Source organism: Phyllobates terribilis, unplaced genomic scaffold (assembly GCF_046119375.1).
Source record: "Phyllobates terribilis strain yellow unplaced genomic scaffold, ASM4611937v1 Scaffold_7__3_contigs__length_470593459, whole genome shotgun sequence".
Lineage (NCBI taxonomy): Eukaryota > Metazoa > Chordata > Amphibia > Anura > Dendrobatidae > Phyllobates > Phyllobates terribilis.
Window position 1 is genome coordinate 254,600,464 of NW_027362767.1, and position 18,917 is coordinate 254,619,380.

The 18,917-nt window shown below is 46.4% G+C and overlaps 1 protein-coding gene and 1 long non-coding RNA gene across 2 annotated transcripts in view; one reads left to right on the plus strand and one right to left on the minus strand.

Moving 5' to 3' along the window:
• Positions 1–780: 780 nt before the first annotated feature.
• On the minus strand, positions 781–16,988 carry NELFB (negative elongation factor complex member B). Its single transcript, XM_073640321.1, has 13 exons — positions 16,678–16,988; positions 11,755–11,918; positions 11,356–11,455; positions 11,038–11,268; positions 10,135–10,320; positions 9,231–9,343; positions 9,040–9,142; positions 8,559–8,654; positions 8,124–8,266; positions 7,280–7,386; positions 6,562–6,703; positions 5,004–5,112; positions 781–4,914 (listed from the first exon to the last, which is right to left on the minus strand). Exons 1-13 carry the CDS (start codon positions 16,777–16,779, stop codon positions 4,774–4,776), a joined length of 1,737 nt encoding a protein of 578 aa, XP_073496422.1. The 5' UTR covers positions 16,780–16,988; the 3' UTR covers positions 781–4,773.
• Positions 16,639–18,917, plus strand: part of LOC141154415 (uncharacterized) — a 44,385-nt gene continuing 42,106 nt past the window's right edge. Inside the window, exon 1 of the long non-coding RNA XR_012247436.1 lies at positions 16,639–16,994. This is a non-coding gene — a long non-coding RNA (uncharacterized lncRNA). The remainder of the gene's footprint in view (positions 16,995–18,917) is intronic.

Genomic DNA, 18,917 nt, shown 5'->3' on the forward strand with positions numbered 1-18,917 from the left:
AGGGGATCACAGCGGATTCTGTCTTATATATTGTTTTGCATCCCTGTTTATAAGAATATCTCAGCACAGGAACATTTTTTTTTAACCCCTTAAGCCCCGGAGCATTTTTCGTTTTTGCTCCCCTTGTTCCCAGAGCCATAGCGTTTTTATTTTTTGGTCAATATGGCCATGTAAGGGCTTATTTTTTGCGGGACGAGTTGTACTTTTCAACGCCATTACTAGTTTTATCATATCCTGTACGGGAAAACGGGAAAAAAATTCCAAGTGCGGTAAAATTGCAAAAAAAGTGCAATACCACAGTTGTTTTTTATTTATTTTTTTTACCATGTTCACTGAATGCTAAAACTGACCTGCCCTTCTTATTCTACAGGTCATTACGAGTTCATAGACACCAAACATGTATAGGTTCTTTTATATTTAAGTGGTGAAAAAAAATTCCAAAATTTGGTAAAAAAAAAAATAAAAAAAATAGCGCCATATTCTAAGACCCGTAGCATCTCCATTTTTCGTGATCTGGGGCTGGTTGATGGCTTATTTTTTGCGTGCCAGGCTGACGTTTTTATTGATAACATTTGGGGTAGATCCGATGTTTTGATCGCCCGTTATTGCATTTTACGGCGACCAAAAAACGTAATTCTGGCATTTAGAATTTTTTTCTCGCTACGCCGTTTACCGATCGGAATAATTCTTTTTTTATATTGATAGATCGGGCGATTCTGAACGCGGCGATACCAAATATGTGTATGTGGGGTTTTTTTTAATATATTTTATTTTGAATGGGGCGAAAGGGGGGTGATTTAAACTTTTATATTTTTTTTTATATTTTTAAAAACTTTTTTTTTTTTTTTACTTTTTGCATGCTTCTATAGTCTCCATAGGAGACTAGAAGCAGCAACTATCCGATCGCCTCTGCTACATACAGGGGACGAGCAGGTCCCCTGCATGCAGCAGAAATGGTCCTGTGCTATGAGCGCCGACCACTAGGTGGCGCTCATAGCGACAAGATCATGACAACCACAGGCGTCTGCTGCAGACCCTGGGTTGTCATGCACGCCCATCGGCGACCCGCGATCACGTGACGGGGTCGCCGGTGGGCGGGGCTTATGACGCGCTACCCGGAAGCGCGCGTTAAATGCTGCTGTCGGAGATTGACAGCAGCATTTAACTGGTTAACAGCCGCGGGTGGATCGCGATTCCACCCGCGGCTGTTGTGGGCACATGTCAGCTGTAAGAATCAGCTGACATGTGCTCCGTTCAGTGAGGGCTCAGCGCAGCAGCCCTCACTGAAAGGGGGGTACGCAAATATGCGTACTAATACGTCCCCGGTAAGTAAGGGGTTAAACACATCCAATTGAGGAAATTAAAGATCTATTGATCAAAATGTTGATTAAAATTAACTGTTTGTGGGGAAAACCCCTTTAACCCCTTCATGACCGTAGCATTTTCAGTTTTTGCGTTTTCATTTTTTGCTCCCCTTCTTCCCAGAGCCATAAGTTTTTTATTTTTCGGTCAATATGGCCATGTGAGGGCTTATTTTTTGCGGGACGAGTTGTACTTTTGAACGACATCACTGGTTTTACCATATCATGTACTGGAAAATGGGAAAGAAATTCCAAAAAAAGTGCAATTCCACCGTTTTTTTTTTTACCACGTTCACTGAATGCAAAAACTGACCTGCCATTATTATTCTCCAGGTCATTACAAGTTCGTAGACACCAAACATGTATAGGTTCTTTTTTATTTAAGTTTGCTTAAAAAAAAAAAAAGGCACCATTTTTGAAGACCCGTAGCGCCTCAATTTTTCATGATCTGGAGCCGTGTGAGGGCTTATTTTTTGTGCACCAAGCTGACTTTTTTTTTTTTATACCATTTTGGGTTAGATACGATATTTTGATCGCCCGTTATTGTAATTCTGGCGTTTAGTTTTTTTTTTCTTGTTATGCCGTTTACCAATTGGATTATTTTTTTATATTGATAGATCGGGCGATTCTGAGTGCGGCGATACCAAATATGTGTACGTGGGTGTTTTTTTTTACTGTTTTATTTTGAATAGAGCGAAAGGGGGGTGATTAAAACTTTTAGATTTTTTTTACTTTTTGTTTGCTTCAATAGTCTCCATAGGAGACTTGAAGCTGCAGTTGTCTGATCCCCTCTGCTACATACAGGCGATGATCAGATTGCCTGTGTGTAGCAGAATTGCTCACTTGCTATGAGCGCCGACCACTGGGCAGCACTCATAGCAATCTGGCAATAACAACAACAGGGGTCTCCTGCAGACCCTGGGTTGTCATGCCAATCCATCAGTGACCCGTGATCATGTGATGGGGTCGCCCATGGGCGGGGCCAATGACGCGCTTCCTGGAAGCACGAGTTAAAAGCCGATGTCAGAGATTGACAGCGGCATTTAATTAGGTAACAGCTGCAGGTGGATCGCGATTCCACTTGCGGCTACATGTCAGCTGTATAGATCAGCTGACATGTGCCCGGAAAGGTGCGGGCTCAGCGCCGAAGCCCGCACCAAACAGGGGAATATGACGAGGGGCATACTATTACGCTCCACATCAGAAAGGTTAATATAAAACCGTTCAGACATGGTTAGCATCAAAATCCCTGTATACCAGTGTAACTGATCTGAGGGGTGCGAGCAGCGCCGTCCTAAAACCAGGACAACACTTTTCTATCTCCCCTAAAAGCCTGTGGGGCGTTTCCACAAGATGTAATGCTGCATTTTTTCATGCAGAATGTGCTGGGTTTAGCTGTCCAAGCAAAGTGAATGTGATTTCACGGTGTGAAGACGCTGTAGAACTGTGAAATTTTTTTGCCTATAAGCTTTTATTGGGACGCTGAAAAACACAAAGTTAAGTTTTTAAGCGCAGAATCAAAGCTTTAATGTACTAAATTCTTTAGCAAATAAAAGGGGGAAACACATTATTGCTTTTTTAATCAGAGAAGATTGTTATTGCACATTTTGGACAGTGGCAGAAGACCTGAGGATAAAACGCATACATGCTGCGACGTGTGGATGAGCATTTTAAATTCGCATCCACATTTTTGCTGTTACTGTAAATTGGGCCCTAAAACAAAAGACAGAAAATCTGCAGCACTTCCAATACGTATGAGCAAGCCATTAAAGGGATTGTAAACTACTTAGACAACCCAGTCGTTAATGAAACAGGGCCACATTGAAAAGGAGAAGGGAAAAAAAAAAAAAAAAAAAAGCCTACACTATCATCCCGTTTAGTTGCCGACATCCACTACAGCGACATCCACACCGCGTCTATCGGGACGTGTGAAATTATGTCACGTCAGTGCTGCAGCCACTGATAGGAAAAAACTCACGCTGCAGAGCTCACACCTACCCCGTATGACTGAGGGAAGTGTGACCTAACCAGCCCATTAGTGGATGCCAATTGCTTTCAGCGCTCACTTGAGTCCTGGCAGATCCGGTGCCAACATCGCTGGAACGACGTCAGTCTGGGTGGAGAGTGTAAGATGTTTTGTCAATAAGGCCTCGTACCGTTAAAGAACAAGTTATCCAAGTAGTGAACAACCCCTTTAACAACTTGTCCCATTTATTGGAAATGATGCAGATGTTCAGGTCTGGATGTTTGGCCCAATTCACACTAATAGCAAAGTGGATGAGAAACTATAATTCTCATCCACATGCTGTGGGTATATACAACCTGCAGTGCTTTTTGCTTTGTTTTTATATCTGCACTACGTCATTTTCTGTTGTGGGAAAAAAAATGTTGTTTCATTGCAGAATTTCCATAATGCAAATGTCAGAATCCACAATAATGGCCATTTTCTCCTCTTGGCAGTGTTTCCATGTTGGTGTCGGTACATCAGAGGTTGTAGCGGTAACATGGATGAAATGTCACAACAGGAGGTTGTGGAAATAATGTGAGGAGTGGCAGAACATTTTGTTGTTCTCTTCCTGCAGGAAATCGGCAACAAGATCTGAAAGCTTTGGTGCAGATCTGCGGTAAAGCTGTTTTCCCAGCTCTTGATTTTAGGACCTATGAAACGTCTCTCTGCAGCTCCCATGAGTTTCAATGAGCGGGGGGCGCACACAAGCATGGCCGCCTCTCCACCCACATAAATGGAGTTGAGAATCAGGGTCAGCAGAGCCCTGTACTCCCAATAAGTGAAGGACTCAGAGCGAGACCCTCACCGACTGAACGTTCATATGGCTATAATGCAGCCACAGCGGACCTGGAGTGTCCCAGGTAGAATACAGATATGTGACAGCACTAGTGTATAATGTGACATCACTGCTATGCGCACACTATAACATCCCTTTATGATGGTCCTTAGTGTATGCAGGACAGGGACTGCGATATTAATAAATCCTATATCTTTATTGTGATCTTACCTGCTGTAAGAAACGTGGCTGGTGTTGTCTTGATACATTTTTGCCTCCTTGATGCATCGTAAGAAGGTTTATTTCTATTTGGTAAAAATAAAAACTATATTTTGACTCAAAGCAAAAGTGTGTTCTGTGCTGACTCCACTACCGCCATACTGGCCGTACCCGGGCAGCAGCTAATGCCATCCTATTACACCGCTCATAGACCTGGAGCAGGCAGGGAGTATTACAGTTATAGGGCAGTCACCAGCCCCGTGCAGGGCACGGCCCTCAGCTCCATTTCCCCTTCACCCTCATAATCTGTGATGCAGAGCAGCTGCCTGACATGGGCTTCTGGATCACAGAATGTTTGGGCCCCTGACCATGTCCATCACTATACACCAATCGTGGTACCATGGCTGATATTACACCACCGGAGGTGTGGGCATGTTGTGTAGAGGCAGGTCCATGGCTGCAGGCTCCGGTTCTGCGGCAGGGGGGCTGGCTTTCTTCTGCTGGAGCTTCTCACTTAGCTGGGTATAAAGCTCCTTCACGGCCTCTCCACTCTGTAAGGGAAGGGGCAGGCACGCATGAGGCGCTTTCTACACTATTTGGACACATTTAACATTAATGGACCCTATACTCTCCTACTTACTGTTTTGGTAGGTTCCAGGGCTTTCTGTAAAGTTTCCAGTTTGGGAGGTGCCACTTTGTGGTGGAGGTGAAGCAGCAGGCGAAGGACGTGTCTGTGAATGTTTTCCTTTCTACAAATACAAATTTGTTATTCTAGTATTCAGGTAAAAAAAAATAAAAAATAAAAACAATATACCACTAACTTTTCAAAACTTTTTTTTAGACTAGTTACCCTTTTAGTTCTACACAATAATTGCAGCGCTATTTCTTGTGTGTGCTGCCACCGTGAGGCAGTGCAGAGTATTTCACCATAACCTCACCATGTACTTTTAGAAAAGTCTGACTAAGATGTGATTGGACACGTGGCCTGACCGCAGCCGAGCTACTCCCTCTTCTGTGCCATTAGAGCGGTAACAGTCTGGTGGCTATGGATGCACTGTCTAAGGCTTTGTGAGCACAGAAATTTTTGAAGATCTTCTCCAAAAATTTTAGAAAACTCTTCCATTACATTTCTATAGGAAATCCATTTTTTTAATGAACCTGAACCCCCAGCATTTCCCAACTCCAGTCCTCAGGTTCCTCCCAACAGGTCATGACTGGAGTCGTCCTATAGAGAGAACATCTGCGGCAATGCACAAGCCGCCGATCACAATGACATCATCCCTGGAGTAATTAGGAACCTTTTTTTGTTGGACTTGAGTTTGGGAACACTGTTCTTGCCAACATGGCTGCCAGTATTTCACATGGTGCACAGGGCACAGCATCTGTCCTTGTCAGAGATGACAGAGTGGATGACCTCTCCTGAAACACAGCACCATGAGAAATACCTGGGCCGCCTGATGGAAACAGCCCGACCCAAACTTATCATGACGCCGGGCAAACATTGACTCTATTCGGGACACGCGGGAGGAATTTTCCGTCCATGAGGAAAGTAAATTCATGTGGTGTTTGCTGTGTTGGGTTCACAGGAGGAGGATTATTGACATTTTCAGATCTCAGAAGATTGCGACTATAACACATCACAATGTAGGACCAGCAGGGGGGTGGGGGTCATTGGTTCTCTTTAAGGAGAGAAACGTCAGCATCCCCATAAACACAGCAGTGCTGAAACATGATTTTGTACAACTTCACACTGAGCCGTTTCACAGTTATTCCTCCTGGAAATGCACTGAAAACTGGGCATTACCAAGCCTATTATCAGTCCAATCCCTGCAGACTTTGTAGGAACATATGCTACTTAAAAATAAATAAAAAGGGATTGGTAATGCCCAGATGGCAATTTATACCATTCCAGGCAGGACAAAAAAGGAAGAGCACAACATAAAGAGTCCTAAGGAAATCCGCTCCAGAATTGTAATTGTTGCTGATTTCAGAGATCTCTTCATTTCCATCTTACAAAAGCAGACTAAAAGACCTCCTAGCATAAAAGTAAGCAAAACTGACTTGTTGGACCAACAAACATCCCAGAAAATGTCTGACAATCCAGCAATCGCCTGTCCTGAGCACCAGGCTTTATCAGTGTGACGGCAGCTGCCGGGCTCTGGGCCGGGGCATCGATGATAATAAGGGGCGCTGCTTACTTGGTGAGGGCAACAAGGAAGAAACCATCAAATATGTGGCTGCAAAAGTCTTCTGAGCCAAACTCCTCCGACAGCAGCGTCAGGTTACTGGTGAAGAGGTGCAGGAAGATGTCTGTGAACGCTGTGTCATTGTAGGTCTCCTCTGCAAACAAGAAAATATTGTCAGTGCGATCAATTGGGAGCATGGATGGCCCTTTAATAGTTTCCATAACAAGAAACTTAAAGGGGTTGTCTGCTGCCACTTCATTGGGAGGTGAGTGGCGCAGATGAGAGTCTACAGCTTCCAATGTGCAAGTGAGGGGCAACTGTGAGCACACAAAATATGTATGTCTTAAAGGGGCTGTCCACTGACACTGCATTGGGAGGTGAGCAACACTAATAACTTGTCGGGAGACAGACACATATATATTCTATATATACACACACACACTACAGGAGCTACTAGAGACCAGTACACATTATAGTGTGTGTATACCTCAGCATATGTGCTACCATGAAGAGACAGGTGCATAAAGACTTCCATAATCTTCAGATCCCAGCAAACACCAGCCGTGGAGCCAGGTTATCAGGTCTTTATACAGAAGCTCTCGGGACCACACTATACAGACCCCATCACCATATTGCTGTAATGCGTTGGATATGGTTTCTCATCAATTCAAATTTGTAAAATTCTGACTTTTCAAATTACAAGACTATAAATGGTAAGAGCTGCACTTACTGATGGCGGGCAGCAGGCGCAGCAGTGAGTTCTTATTCCTCTGCTTTGTGATGTGCAGCAGGTAATAGAGTCCTACCTCACAGGCAATTCTGTTCTCCTGCAGAAACCTGAGAGACAGACATCACACAGATCAGCAAAAAACATACTAATCAGGATAGAGCTATATTAGATATAAGGACACTCTAGGCAAAATATTTATACCTAGTGCAGGGTCTGAGGGGTTCAGAGTACACCAGAGGCAGCCCCTACGACCCGGCACTAAGAATAACACATCAGTGACATAACCAGAAAGGGGTTTCATCGCTCCTCTACCTCCAGTCTTCCTTCTTGATAATAATCCAGACCAGCGGCATGGTCGCACCGCTGACCCGAATTGTGCAATCACTGATGCGGCTAGTAGAGGCAGCTTTGCTTCTGCTGGGCCGGAGGAGCACTGGGGGAACTGAAGCTGGTTGCATACAGTGATCCAGACAGACTCAGAGATGCTGCGAGTACAAGCTCTCTAGAAAAGAGCCTGCAAGAGCTGTGTGTAACCGGCCACCTCTCCGGCTGCAGAGAAGGAACAAACCCAGGGAACAGCAGCAAACAGTGAAATTAAACATCCCGCCATTCCTGAGAGCAAAGAGGGAGTTGTTCTAGGTTCATAGGTTGAAAAAAGACCTAGGTCTATCAAGTTCAATCTTTCGCCACAAATGAATTCTTTGTTACTAAATTATCTATAACCCACAGTGTTAGGTGTGCTGAGGAAATCATCCAGCCCTTGTATAAAGCTGCTATAGTGTCTGCCATCACTAAATTATAAAGTTATGATGAGACGTCCCCTTTAACCCTGCCCCTAACTCACTTGGTGAAGACATCCGGCAGGGTGTTGGGGTACGTGACCGGCACTTTCTCTTCTGTAGGTAACTTGTGTTCTACATTGAACGTGTAGTCATCTACTACTAAAGACATCAGGAGAGGCAAGAATCTGGTGATCACCTCCGAATCCTGGAGGAAGGAATAATACACTGGTGAGACACGATTAAGGAGAAGAGGAAGAAAGGAAGAAATTATTATTTAGCCACAATCCTCCTTTTCTTTTTATGCAACCTACTGAAGTCTTGGTTGGGGAAATTAGGTAAGAGACACTTCGTTTTTGGCCAAGTTGTGCCCAGTGTATATTGGACATTATATTGGGGTCTTTACTTGCCCTTTTGGGTGGCTACAAGAAACTTTCTGATGCCAGGAATAACAGAAATGCTACTGAGGAGATATTGCGTGCTCTCGTGCTCTTTCTTACCAGCTTGGGTTCCTTGAACACCTGACTGTCTATCATGTCCCAGGCTCCATGCCCCAGCGAAAGCATTCGAAGAAGCAAATGCAATTCGTGGTTGTCCTGCAAAGCAAAACCAATGCAGACATTATAAAAGTTACATAAAAGGTCAAGAGAAATAACATCAGCTTAGAAGGAAACAGAGAAATGCCGGAGGTATCACCATCCATGGACAACAATGGCAACATCTGCTGGCCATAGAAAATTACTGCACAACACGCAGGCCGAAAATTCAGTAAAATGATAAAATCTATGACACACAAGTACATCTGCTAATCTCCTTCTTCATATGACTCATATGTTTAGCAAGAAGTGAGGACACTGCACAAATTCTGACCCGGCTGCATCAAACAGTGTCAATCATGTCTAAGGGCAATGAGCAGTGAAAAGAAATCCATATGTGTCACCCTGCAAAGCCACCTTGTGAGGGGCAGTGTACGTCACTCACCCTCGGGAGGGATTCTTGGCTGATCAGCTCTTGTAGGTTCCGGATGGTGCTCAGGGCTAAAGTGTTGATGGCGAATGGGTCGCACAGGATCATGGACAAATCCCTGTCACATACAGGAGAGAGAAGGGGGATGACACGACGCCGGAGGCACAGCGACTACAGACAAGGATTGCACGTTGTGCTGGCCTCACCCCAGAACCTGCTCTTGACCCTTCTTCACTCCATCAAGAAATCCCTGTAATTCCCGCGCTCTCTTTGCGTCCACGAACTTCTCTCGGATGCAGGCGTCCAGGCACCAGGTGAACTGCCCCAAATAAACACATGAAATACTGCTGCTCAGGAGCTTTCCCCTCTATAAGGCTCATTTTCCTTAGTACATTACATGAATACATTAAGCAGCTCACAGATATTCAGTAGTCTCCCTGACTGATGCTACTTGTAATTCTCAATTTGAAAAAACAAAGCTTCAGGATAAAGCATGGTCGTTGAGCCCTGGAACTACTGCTTTTTTTAATCATTCTGCACTTGTTGTAATGGAAATTATGTCAACATGAACTGACTTCCTGCTGAGCATAGCCAAACATACAGAGCTACAGTGTAAAGCATGGGGGAAAGGGAACTTTTGAGACATCCTGTATAGCATTTTCTAGCATAGATCATTTCAAGTCATTGGTCATAGCTGAAACTGAAGACAAGAAACAGTCAATAAGCAGACTGGAGAACACCAATCTGGATTATGGCATCTGGTAGAGATGAGTTATAAATTGTGAGGGTCATAGGGGGCTGACATTAAGGATTCATTACCTCTATAGAGGCTTCTTATAGGGGTATACCAGGACTTGGCTATTCTCAGATAGGAGAGTAATATTTAAAATACTGCAACTCAGCTCCCATTCACGTCCGCAGCCGGGGCAGCACAGTGTCCATATACGGTTAACAACTGGCTGCTGCCAGAGCTGCAAACGGGTGAATAGTAGAGGGTTCGGGTGACGGACCCCACCCATCAGATGTTGATGACCAAGCCCTTTAAACTTTTCTTCATTTATAAAACAAGGTGAGGGAAAGGTCACATAAAACACTACGGCGCTCATGTACCTTGTGACAGGGATCCACTGAGCAGATCTCACTGACATCCAGGTCATGTAAGGACATGAGGAGCTCGGCCCGCAGGGTGCAGTAGTGAACATTTCGAGTCCTTAAGAAAAGAGTGCGCAGGAACTGCAGCACCATGTCATACAGCTTCACATTCTTCCCAATCATCTGAGTCAGTTTATGAACCACCTAATGGGGGAGAGGAAGGAAAACATTAGGGGGGGATTCTACTGCAAAATATAAGATTTGGGTGGATCAGAAACCCAGCACATACAACAAATGGACTCTGCAAACTACTGAGCCCCCGTGCTGCCCATGACATCACAGCAAGGTATAACACAAAGGCACCTGAAATCTATGGGTTGTCTGCGTAATGCAGGACAGGGAGGGTCCTCCAGAGATGGAGTCGCTCTGAGTAACTGCTCTCAACTGTGGTGAAGATCTGGAACTACAGCACCCACCTCTAATAGCCTGTTTTTGTGCAGACTTTCTCAACTGGATAATCACTTTATAAAAGTCATCTGGGTATTAATATTTTCCTAAAATCTTATAATTTTAACAGGCTCAAAGCCTGAGGCTGCACTACTGAGAGCTTCTGACGACAGCAGGAGTCGGGAGAAGTGCTGTCAGAAACCTAGAGGAGATCCAAATTACCAAATACATCAAAGTCTGCAGATATAACACAATCTGCAATAGACGATAAAGATAGTGATCCATGTGCTTCTCTCTAATGCTACCTTTGCCAACATACTTTGCTACAGGAGAGAGCTGCATTTTCAAAAGGTGACAACCTACTACTTACAGCTGTTAAAGTGGCCACATGAGTTTTATCCTAGCTTTATGCACAACCCGATTAAAAAAATAGATAAATCAATATAAATTGTATTCCCAGACTTGGGCTCTCACCTCCCCCTGCCGTCTTGTCTTTGGGGAGAGGCTGAAGAAGTTGTGCAGGACGGAAAGGTCGCTGCTGAGCAGTATGTTCTCCTTCTCCAGGATGTACTGCTTCAGCAGAGGCGACACCTCGTCACCGAACAGAGCCTGGTTATCCTGCCAAATCTGCCGCTTCACCTCCACAGCGCAGGCTTTATACAGACCCTTGTCTGCCATCACCAGCTTCAGCTTCTTCTCAGGCACCTGATATACAAACCAGGGGATGGGCAAACAGGTCAGGAGAAGTCATCAAACCGTCTGGAAAACCTATTTACACGGCGGTTACGTCACCTTGGGCAGGTGCTTCATTACACACATCACCACGGGCTGGATGGACGGCATCTTTACCAATGGGAACGACTTCTCCAGCAACTCCTCCAATTTACTGTACCTTTACAATAAAAATTAAATGATCATTATTAATAAATTCCAATATACCAGTAGGCTTCATTCTAGGGTGAATGTCCCTTTAAATACCAAAAACATTTTAGTTTGTATGGTCTCAATGCAGTTTCTTGGGCATCTCTGCTCCTTGGAGAGCAGGATACAGAGAAATGCAGTCACCATTACAGCCAGACACAAATCTGCAGGGACATAAGACTCCCAGGAGCTGCAGTAAGCGACCGTCATTCCCAACATGTGCAGTCAGACATTACTGGCGATTTGGAAATAACCTGCAGCGTCACAGACCTGTCCCCGTCTTTCCCTTCGGATGCGATGGCCGACACTCTCTCCAGTAACTTCTCCCTTAGTTCATCGAATACGGTCTGATGGAACTCGAGCCGGGGGATGCTGTGAAGATCCAGGAACGGGAGCGCTGACTGCAGCGATGGCAACAGGACGCCATTCTCTGTCTGAAGGGACAAAACATGACTGGATGAACTGACAAATATCATCTCAGAGGACACAACAGACATCAGAAGGACACGTGGTCAGAATATACAGAAAAGGGGCTGGGCAGGTGATACAGCATCGGCCAGAAGGACAGCGGCATCAGCACAGGGGGCAGGCAGCGGACAGGAGGGGCAGGTGATACAGCACCGGCCAAAAGGACATGGGCATTGGCACGGGGGGAAAGTGGCAGACAGGAAGAGGGGCCCGGGAGGCAGGTGATAGAGGACCAGCCAGAACGACAAAGTATCAGCATAGAGGTCAGGCAGCGGACAAAAGGAGGGGCCAGGTGCCGACAGGAGGATCGGCCAGCCCAGAGTGGCAGTCTGCCAAGGTGGGCAAATGGCATCGACTTGCAAACAGGCCCACCGGCCCTTTAAAACTCCTGCTTAGAGGTTCGCTCTAACAAAGGCCGCTGAGGCATGCACAGCGCTCTGTCTGACGCTGGCCAGTAACAGCGTCAGAAGGTCTTTTTGTGGGCAGAATTAGCCTTCTGCTCACCAGTCACAGGGATCCTGCTCCTCTACATGCCCGATGACCGTCGCCCTATGCTGGACCCGCTGCGGTTCTCCACCCTCCCCTCATCTCAGGGATCTGGGCGAGTCCCAAGATGGAAATTTTTTTATGTATAAACAGCAGTCGCAATATCACCTACAGTACAGACCAAAAGTTTGGACACACCTTCTCATTTAAAGATTTTTCTGCATTTTCATGACTATGAAAATTGTACATTCACACTGAAGGCATCAAAACTATGAATTAACACATGTGGAATTATATACTTAACAAAAAAGTGTGAAACAACTGAAAATATGTCTTATATTCTAGGTTCTTCAAAGTAGCCACCTTTTGCTTTGATGACTGCTTTGCACACTCTTGGCATTCTCTTGATGAGCTTCAAGAGGTAGTCACCGGAAATGGTCTTCCAACAATCTTGAAGGAGTTCCCAGAGATGCTTAGCACTTGTTGGCCCTTTTGCCTTCACTCTGCGGTCCAGCTCACCCCAAACCATCTCGATTGGGTTCAGGTCTGGTGACTGTGGAGGCCAGGTCATCTGGCGTAGCACCCCATCACTCTCCTTCTTGGTCAAATAGCCCTTACACAGCCTGGAGGTGTGTTTGGGGTCATTGTCCTGTTGAAAAATATATGAAGGCCCAACTAAACGCAAACCAGATGGAATAGCATGCCGCTGCAATATGCTGTGGCAGCCATGCTGGTTCAGTATGCCTTCAATTTTGAATAAATCCCCAACAGTGTCACCAGCAAAGCACCCCCACACCATCACACCTCCTCCTCCATGCTTCACGGTGGGGACCAGGCATGTAGAGTCCATCCGTTCACCTTTTCTGCGTCGCACAAAGACACGGTGGTTGGAACCAAAGATCTCAAATTTGGACTCATCAGACCAAAGCACAGATTTCCACTGGTCTAATGTCCATTCCTTGTGTTCTTTAGCCCAAACAAGTCTCTTCTGCTTGTTGCCTGTCCTTAGCAGTGGTTTCCTAGCAGCTATTTTACCATGAAGGCCTGCTGCACAAAGTCTCCTCTTAACAGTTGTTGTAGAGATGTGTCTGCTGCTAGAACTCTGTGTGGCATTGACCTGGTCTCTAATCTGAGCTGCTGTTAACCTGTGATTTCTGAGGCTGGTGACTCGGATAAACTTATCCTCAGAAGCAGAGGTGACTCTTGGTCTTCCTTTCCTGGGGCGGTCCTCATGTGAGCCAGTTTCTTTGTAGCGCTTGATGGTTTTTGCAACTGCACTTGGGGACACATTCAAAGTTTTCATAATTTTTCGGACTGACTGACCTTCATTTCTTAAAGTAATGATGGCCACTCGTTTTTCTTTACTTAGCTGCTTTTTTCTTGCCATAATACAAATTCTAACAGTCTATTCAGTAGGACTATCAGCTGTGTATCCACCAGACATCTGCACAACACAACTGATGGTCCCAACCCCATTTATAAGGCAAGAAATCATGACAGGAAACACCTGTGAAGTGAAAACCATTTCCGGTGACTACCTCTTGAAGCTCATCAAGAGAATGCCAAGAGTGTGCAAAGCAGTCATCAAAGCAAAAGGTGGCTACTTTGAAGAACCTAGAATATAAGACATATTTTCAGTTGTTTCACACTTTTTTTGTTAAGTATATAATTCCACATGGGTTAATTCATAGTTTTGGTGCCTTCAGTGTGAATGTACAATTTTCATAGTCATGAAAATACAGAAAAATCTTTAAATGAGAAGGTGTGTCCAAACTTTTGGTCTGTACTGTATATAATGTATATAGATTTCTATATAGGCAATACTGCAACTGTTTATACATTACATAGGTGATACTGCCAGTAGTCAGTATCAGCCATATAACGTGTATACAGCAATCTACAGGGTGGGCCATTTATATGGATACACCTAAATTAAATGGGAATGGTTGCTGGTGAAATCAATGGTTGGTGATATCAACTTCCTGTTTGTGGCACATTAGTATATGGGAGGGGGGAAACTTTTCCAGATGGGTGGTGATGATGGTGGCCATTTTGAAGTCAGGCATTTTGGATCCAACTTTATTTTTTTCAAAGTGAAGAGGGTCATGTGACACAAACTTATTGAGAATTTCATAAGAAGAAACTATGGTGTGCTTGGTTTTAACATAACTTTATTCTTTCATGAGTTTTTTACAATTTTGTGACCACTTATAAAATGTGTTCAAAGTGCTGCCCATTGTGTTGGATTGTCAAGGCAACCCTCTTCTCCCACTCTTGACACACTGATCGCAACACCGCAGAAGAAATGCTAGCACAGGCTTCCAGTATCCGTTGTTTCAGATGCTGCACATCTCATATCTTCACAGCATAGACAATTGCCTTCAGATGACCCCAGAGATAAATGTCTAAGGGGGTCAGATCGGGAGACCTTGGTGGCCATTCAACTGGCCCACGACGACCAATCCACTTTCCAGGAAACTGTTCATGTAGCAATGCTCAGACCTTACACCCATAATGTGGTGGTACACCATCTTGTTGGAAAAACTCAGGGAACGTGCCATCTTCAGTGCATAAAGAGGGCAACACATCATCATGTAGCAATTTCAGATATCCAGTGGCATTGAGGTTTCCATTGATGAAGAATGGCCCCACTCACTATCTTTGTACCCCACATACCACACCATACCATCAAGACACCATACCATCAAGATACGAGATGTGCAGCATCTGAAACAACGGATACTGGAAGCTTGTGCTAACATTTCTTCTGCAGTGTTGCTATTAGTGTGTCAAGAGTGGGAGTAGAGGGTTGCATTGACAAGCTAACACAATGGGCAGCACTTTGAACACATTTTATACGTGGTCATAAACTTGTAAAAAAACTCATGAAAGAATAAAGTTAGGTTAAAACCAAGAACACCATTGTTTTTCTTATGAAATTCTCAATAAGTTTGATGTGTCACATGACCCTCTTCCCATTGAAAAAAATAAAGTTGGATCCAAAATGGCCGACTTCAAAATGGCCACCATGGTCACCACCCATCTGGAAAAGTTTCCCCCCTCCCATATACTAATGTGCCACAAACAGGAAGTTGATATCACCAACCATTCCCATTTAATTTAGGGGTATCCATATAAATGGCCCACCCTGTATATACATTATACCAGCGATACAGTGACTGCTGTGTATACATTATGTAGGTGTATAAGAGTTTGGTAAATGTTGATAAATACATTTTTGTACACACATATATAGTTAAATACACATTTTTATATAGAGCAATTGTTCTCACTATGTACACAGTATATGACTGAGATTTGTATGTTTACATCCAGGCATATCCACCATTTGCCTCTTCTGTGGCGTTTGATATATTTATTCTGGCTTCTATGTCAGTTTAATAAAATGATTCATGTTTACTTGACCTGTATATAAAGCGCTCGTGTGTGTGTGTTATACACATATATACACACATTATTTATTAGTCCATGTGGCAACGTTTCGCTTTGCGCACAGTGCTTCACATTTCGGCTGGAGGGCGAGGGCGGGCCCGGGAAGGGGGGGCTGGAGGGCGAGGGCGGGCCCGGGAAGGGGGGGCTGGAGGGCGAGGGCGGGCCCGGGAAGGGGGGGCTGGAGGGCGAGGGCGGGCCCGGGAAGGGGGGGCTGGAGGGCGAGGGCGGGCCCGGGAAGGGGGGGCTGGAGGGCGAGGGCGGGCCCGGGAAGGGGGGGCTGGAGGGCGAGGGCGGGCCCGGGAAGGGGGGGCTGGAGGGCGAGGGCGGGCCCGGGAAGGGGGGGCTGGAGGGCGAGGGCGGGCCCGGGAAGGGGGGGCTGGAGGGCGAGGGCGGGCCCGGGAAGGGGGGGCTGGAGGGCGAGGGCGGGCCCGGGAAGGGGGGGCTGGAGGGCGAGGGCGGGCCCGGGAAGGGGGGGCTGGAGGGCGAGGGCGGGCCCGGGAAGGGGGGGCTGGAGGGCGAGGGCGGGCCCGGGAAGGGGGGGCTGGAGGGCGAGGGCGGGCCCGGGAAGGGGGGGCTGGAGGGCGAGGGCGGGCCCGGGAAGGGGGGGCTGGAGGGCGAGGGCGGGCCCGGGAAGGGGGGGCTGGAGGGCGAGGGCGGGCCCGGGAAGGGGGGGCTGGAGGGCGAGGGCGGGCCCGGGAAGGGGGGGCTGGAGGGCGAGGGCGGGCCCGGGAAGGGGGGGCTGGAGGGCGAGGACGGGCCCGGAGTTGGTGGAAGGACGGCCAGTACCTGGAACTGCTCTATGGCTTTCAGGGGCTCCGTGCAGTTGGTCAGCGTCTCCTTCAGATCCTCCCCATTGGCGATCTCGAGCCCCTGCAACCCCGCGAACATCCTGAGCGCTGCTCTTCCCTCCACACTGGGGGCACAGACCGCTTAGGGCCGGGCCACAGACTGCTCAGGGCCGGTGCCCCGCTCCGGAGCGCCCTAACTGCTGCACACAAACCGTCCCGGGCTCTGCAATCAAATCCAGGACACTTCCGCTTCAGACGCAGCCACAACAACGTCACTTCCTGTCCAGCACTGAATATCGCCCTCCCGGAAATAAGGTTCAGGTTCTCTGAGTTCCGGGTGTCTTTTGAGTCCAGTGAATCTCCAGCTGTTGTGAAACTACAACTCCCAGCAGAAAGCTCCGAGTAGAGAATGAGGATTTCACAATAGAGGGAAAGCGAGAAGCTGCACACTGCTCCGCCATTAGCATCAGGTTATGAGGCGCTCTGGGCTGTCAGCTCCTCAGAACTGGTTTTCATAACTGTGACTATATTATTTAATATAATTCATGTTTCAGTTCTTCACCATTTTCATCATCTCTGGTTTCTGTCAGTGAATAGAAAACTCCTTCAAGCTTGGGGTTTGCAATAATCTTCCCCAGCATGGGCGATAATCCCGTGAGCCTCCACCACAGAGGAGAATGAGGCATCAGGTCTTGTCTCTGGGTGACAGGAGTGTGACACTATTACATTCATCTACCCCAATGAATTGGAGAACCCCCTTAATAAGGAATTCCTGTAATTAGGATAATTGGGCTTTTTTAATGTAAAAACGACCATTTCCCTAATCTATAATCAGGAGCACGTGCAGAGGTGGCTGGCACACACCTGTCCTGGGGCATGAGCAAGCCATAAAGCCCCTTTTAAGAATTTGTCACTATCATATATGTGTAAGGAGGAGCGCCACCTATTGGAAGTAGTAATTATGAGGATACGTTCCCACTCTCAGGACCCACTGTGGCCCCGCTGCAGGACATCCGCACCACTTCCACCCTCATTATGCAAATGAGTGGACTTGCATTTTTCTTCTTTCACCTGCGGATTTTCCTCACTGTTGCAAATCTATGGGGAAAGTCCACAAGTGGACACACAAGTGAAATTGACATGCTGCGGTCTGGAAAGACGCACCGCATGACCATGTCTACGGATGATCAGCAGGAGCACGGAGACGCATAGTGGACATGGGATTTCTACAAACCCCATCCACTATGCTGTAACATCTGGACGCTGCGAGTTTGACACTGCAAAAATATGCAGCGTCAAAACCGCAGCAAATCTTGGGAATGCACCCTAAAACTCAATATCGACCCTTTAATCAGCCTTGCCACATGACCTAGGATAAAAATTCAAACCAGACACTACTTTTCCAGAAACATGTGTCAAGGTGTTTGCCCCTCATCAGTATAAAGCAAGAGGACTGTTTGGCTGGATGAGAGGCCTCTGACAGGTGGTTTAAGAGGACCGTTTCTCCTTGTGGAGAGTGCCTAGCTTGCCAGAGGCCTGTCCCCCCAGTCAAATCAGGTCTCCTGCTTTTCCCTGAGGAGGGGCAACACCCGAAACACATGTCTGTAAATGGAGTGTCTGGTTTGGCTTTTTATCCTAAGTAATGCAGCAAGGCTCATTAAAGGGTCGATATACTGCCCCAAATAGACAGCACTACAGTTCTTGTCCTCAGTCTTTCTGAAGGCGTGATTTGCGCATATAAATTCCCAGAGGAGCATTGTAAGACCTATAAGGCTCGTTACTCCAGGACGGCGCTCTTCACAAGTCCCCTTATTATAAATGTCACTTGTTAGATGGGGCCCATTTACTGATTTTGCATTGGGGTCCAGGAGCTTCCAGTCCGTCCTAAGGCAGGAACAATCCAATGAAAAGGTAAGTGTCCAGAAGGCTCCTTCATTAGGATCGGGAGCAGCCATTATGGTATTTGATCATATTCGGTTCTCCTTTAGCGTGTGCTCTATCAGTTACTTGACTTTCGAGAAACTAAGATATTGTGTCCAGGGAACCATATCTACCTCACCAACATCATTGTCTTCTCAGCTACCTGCCCTGAACACCCGCAGAGGATGGATTTAGTGCTAACACAGCTGGAGCAGCCCTGGCTGCATATCTGTGGCATGTCACAGGAAGATATCGCGCAACAGTGACCCACCTCAGGCACCAGCACAGAACTACAGGCTTTTTTTTGGGTCGGGTCAG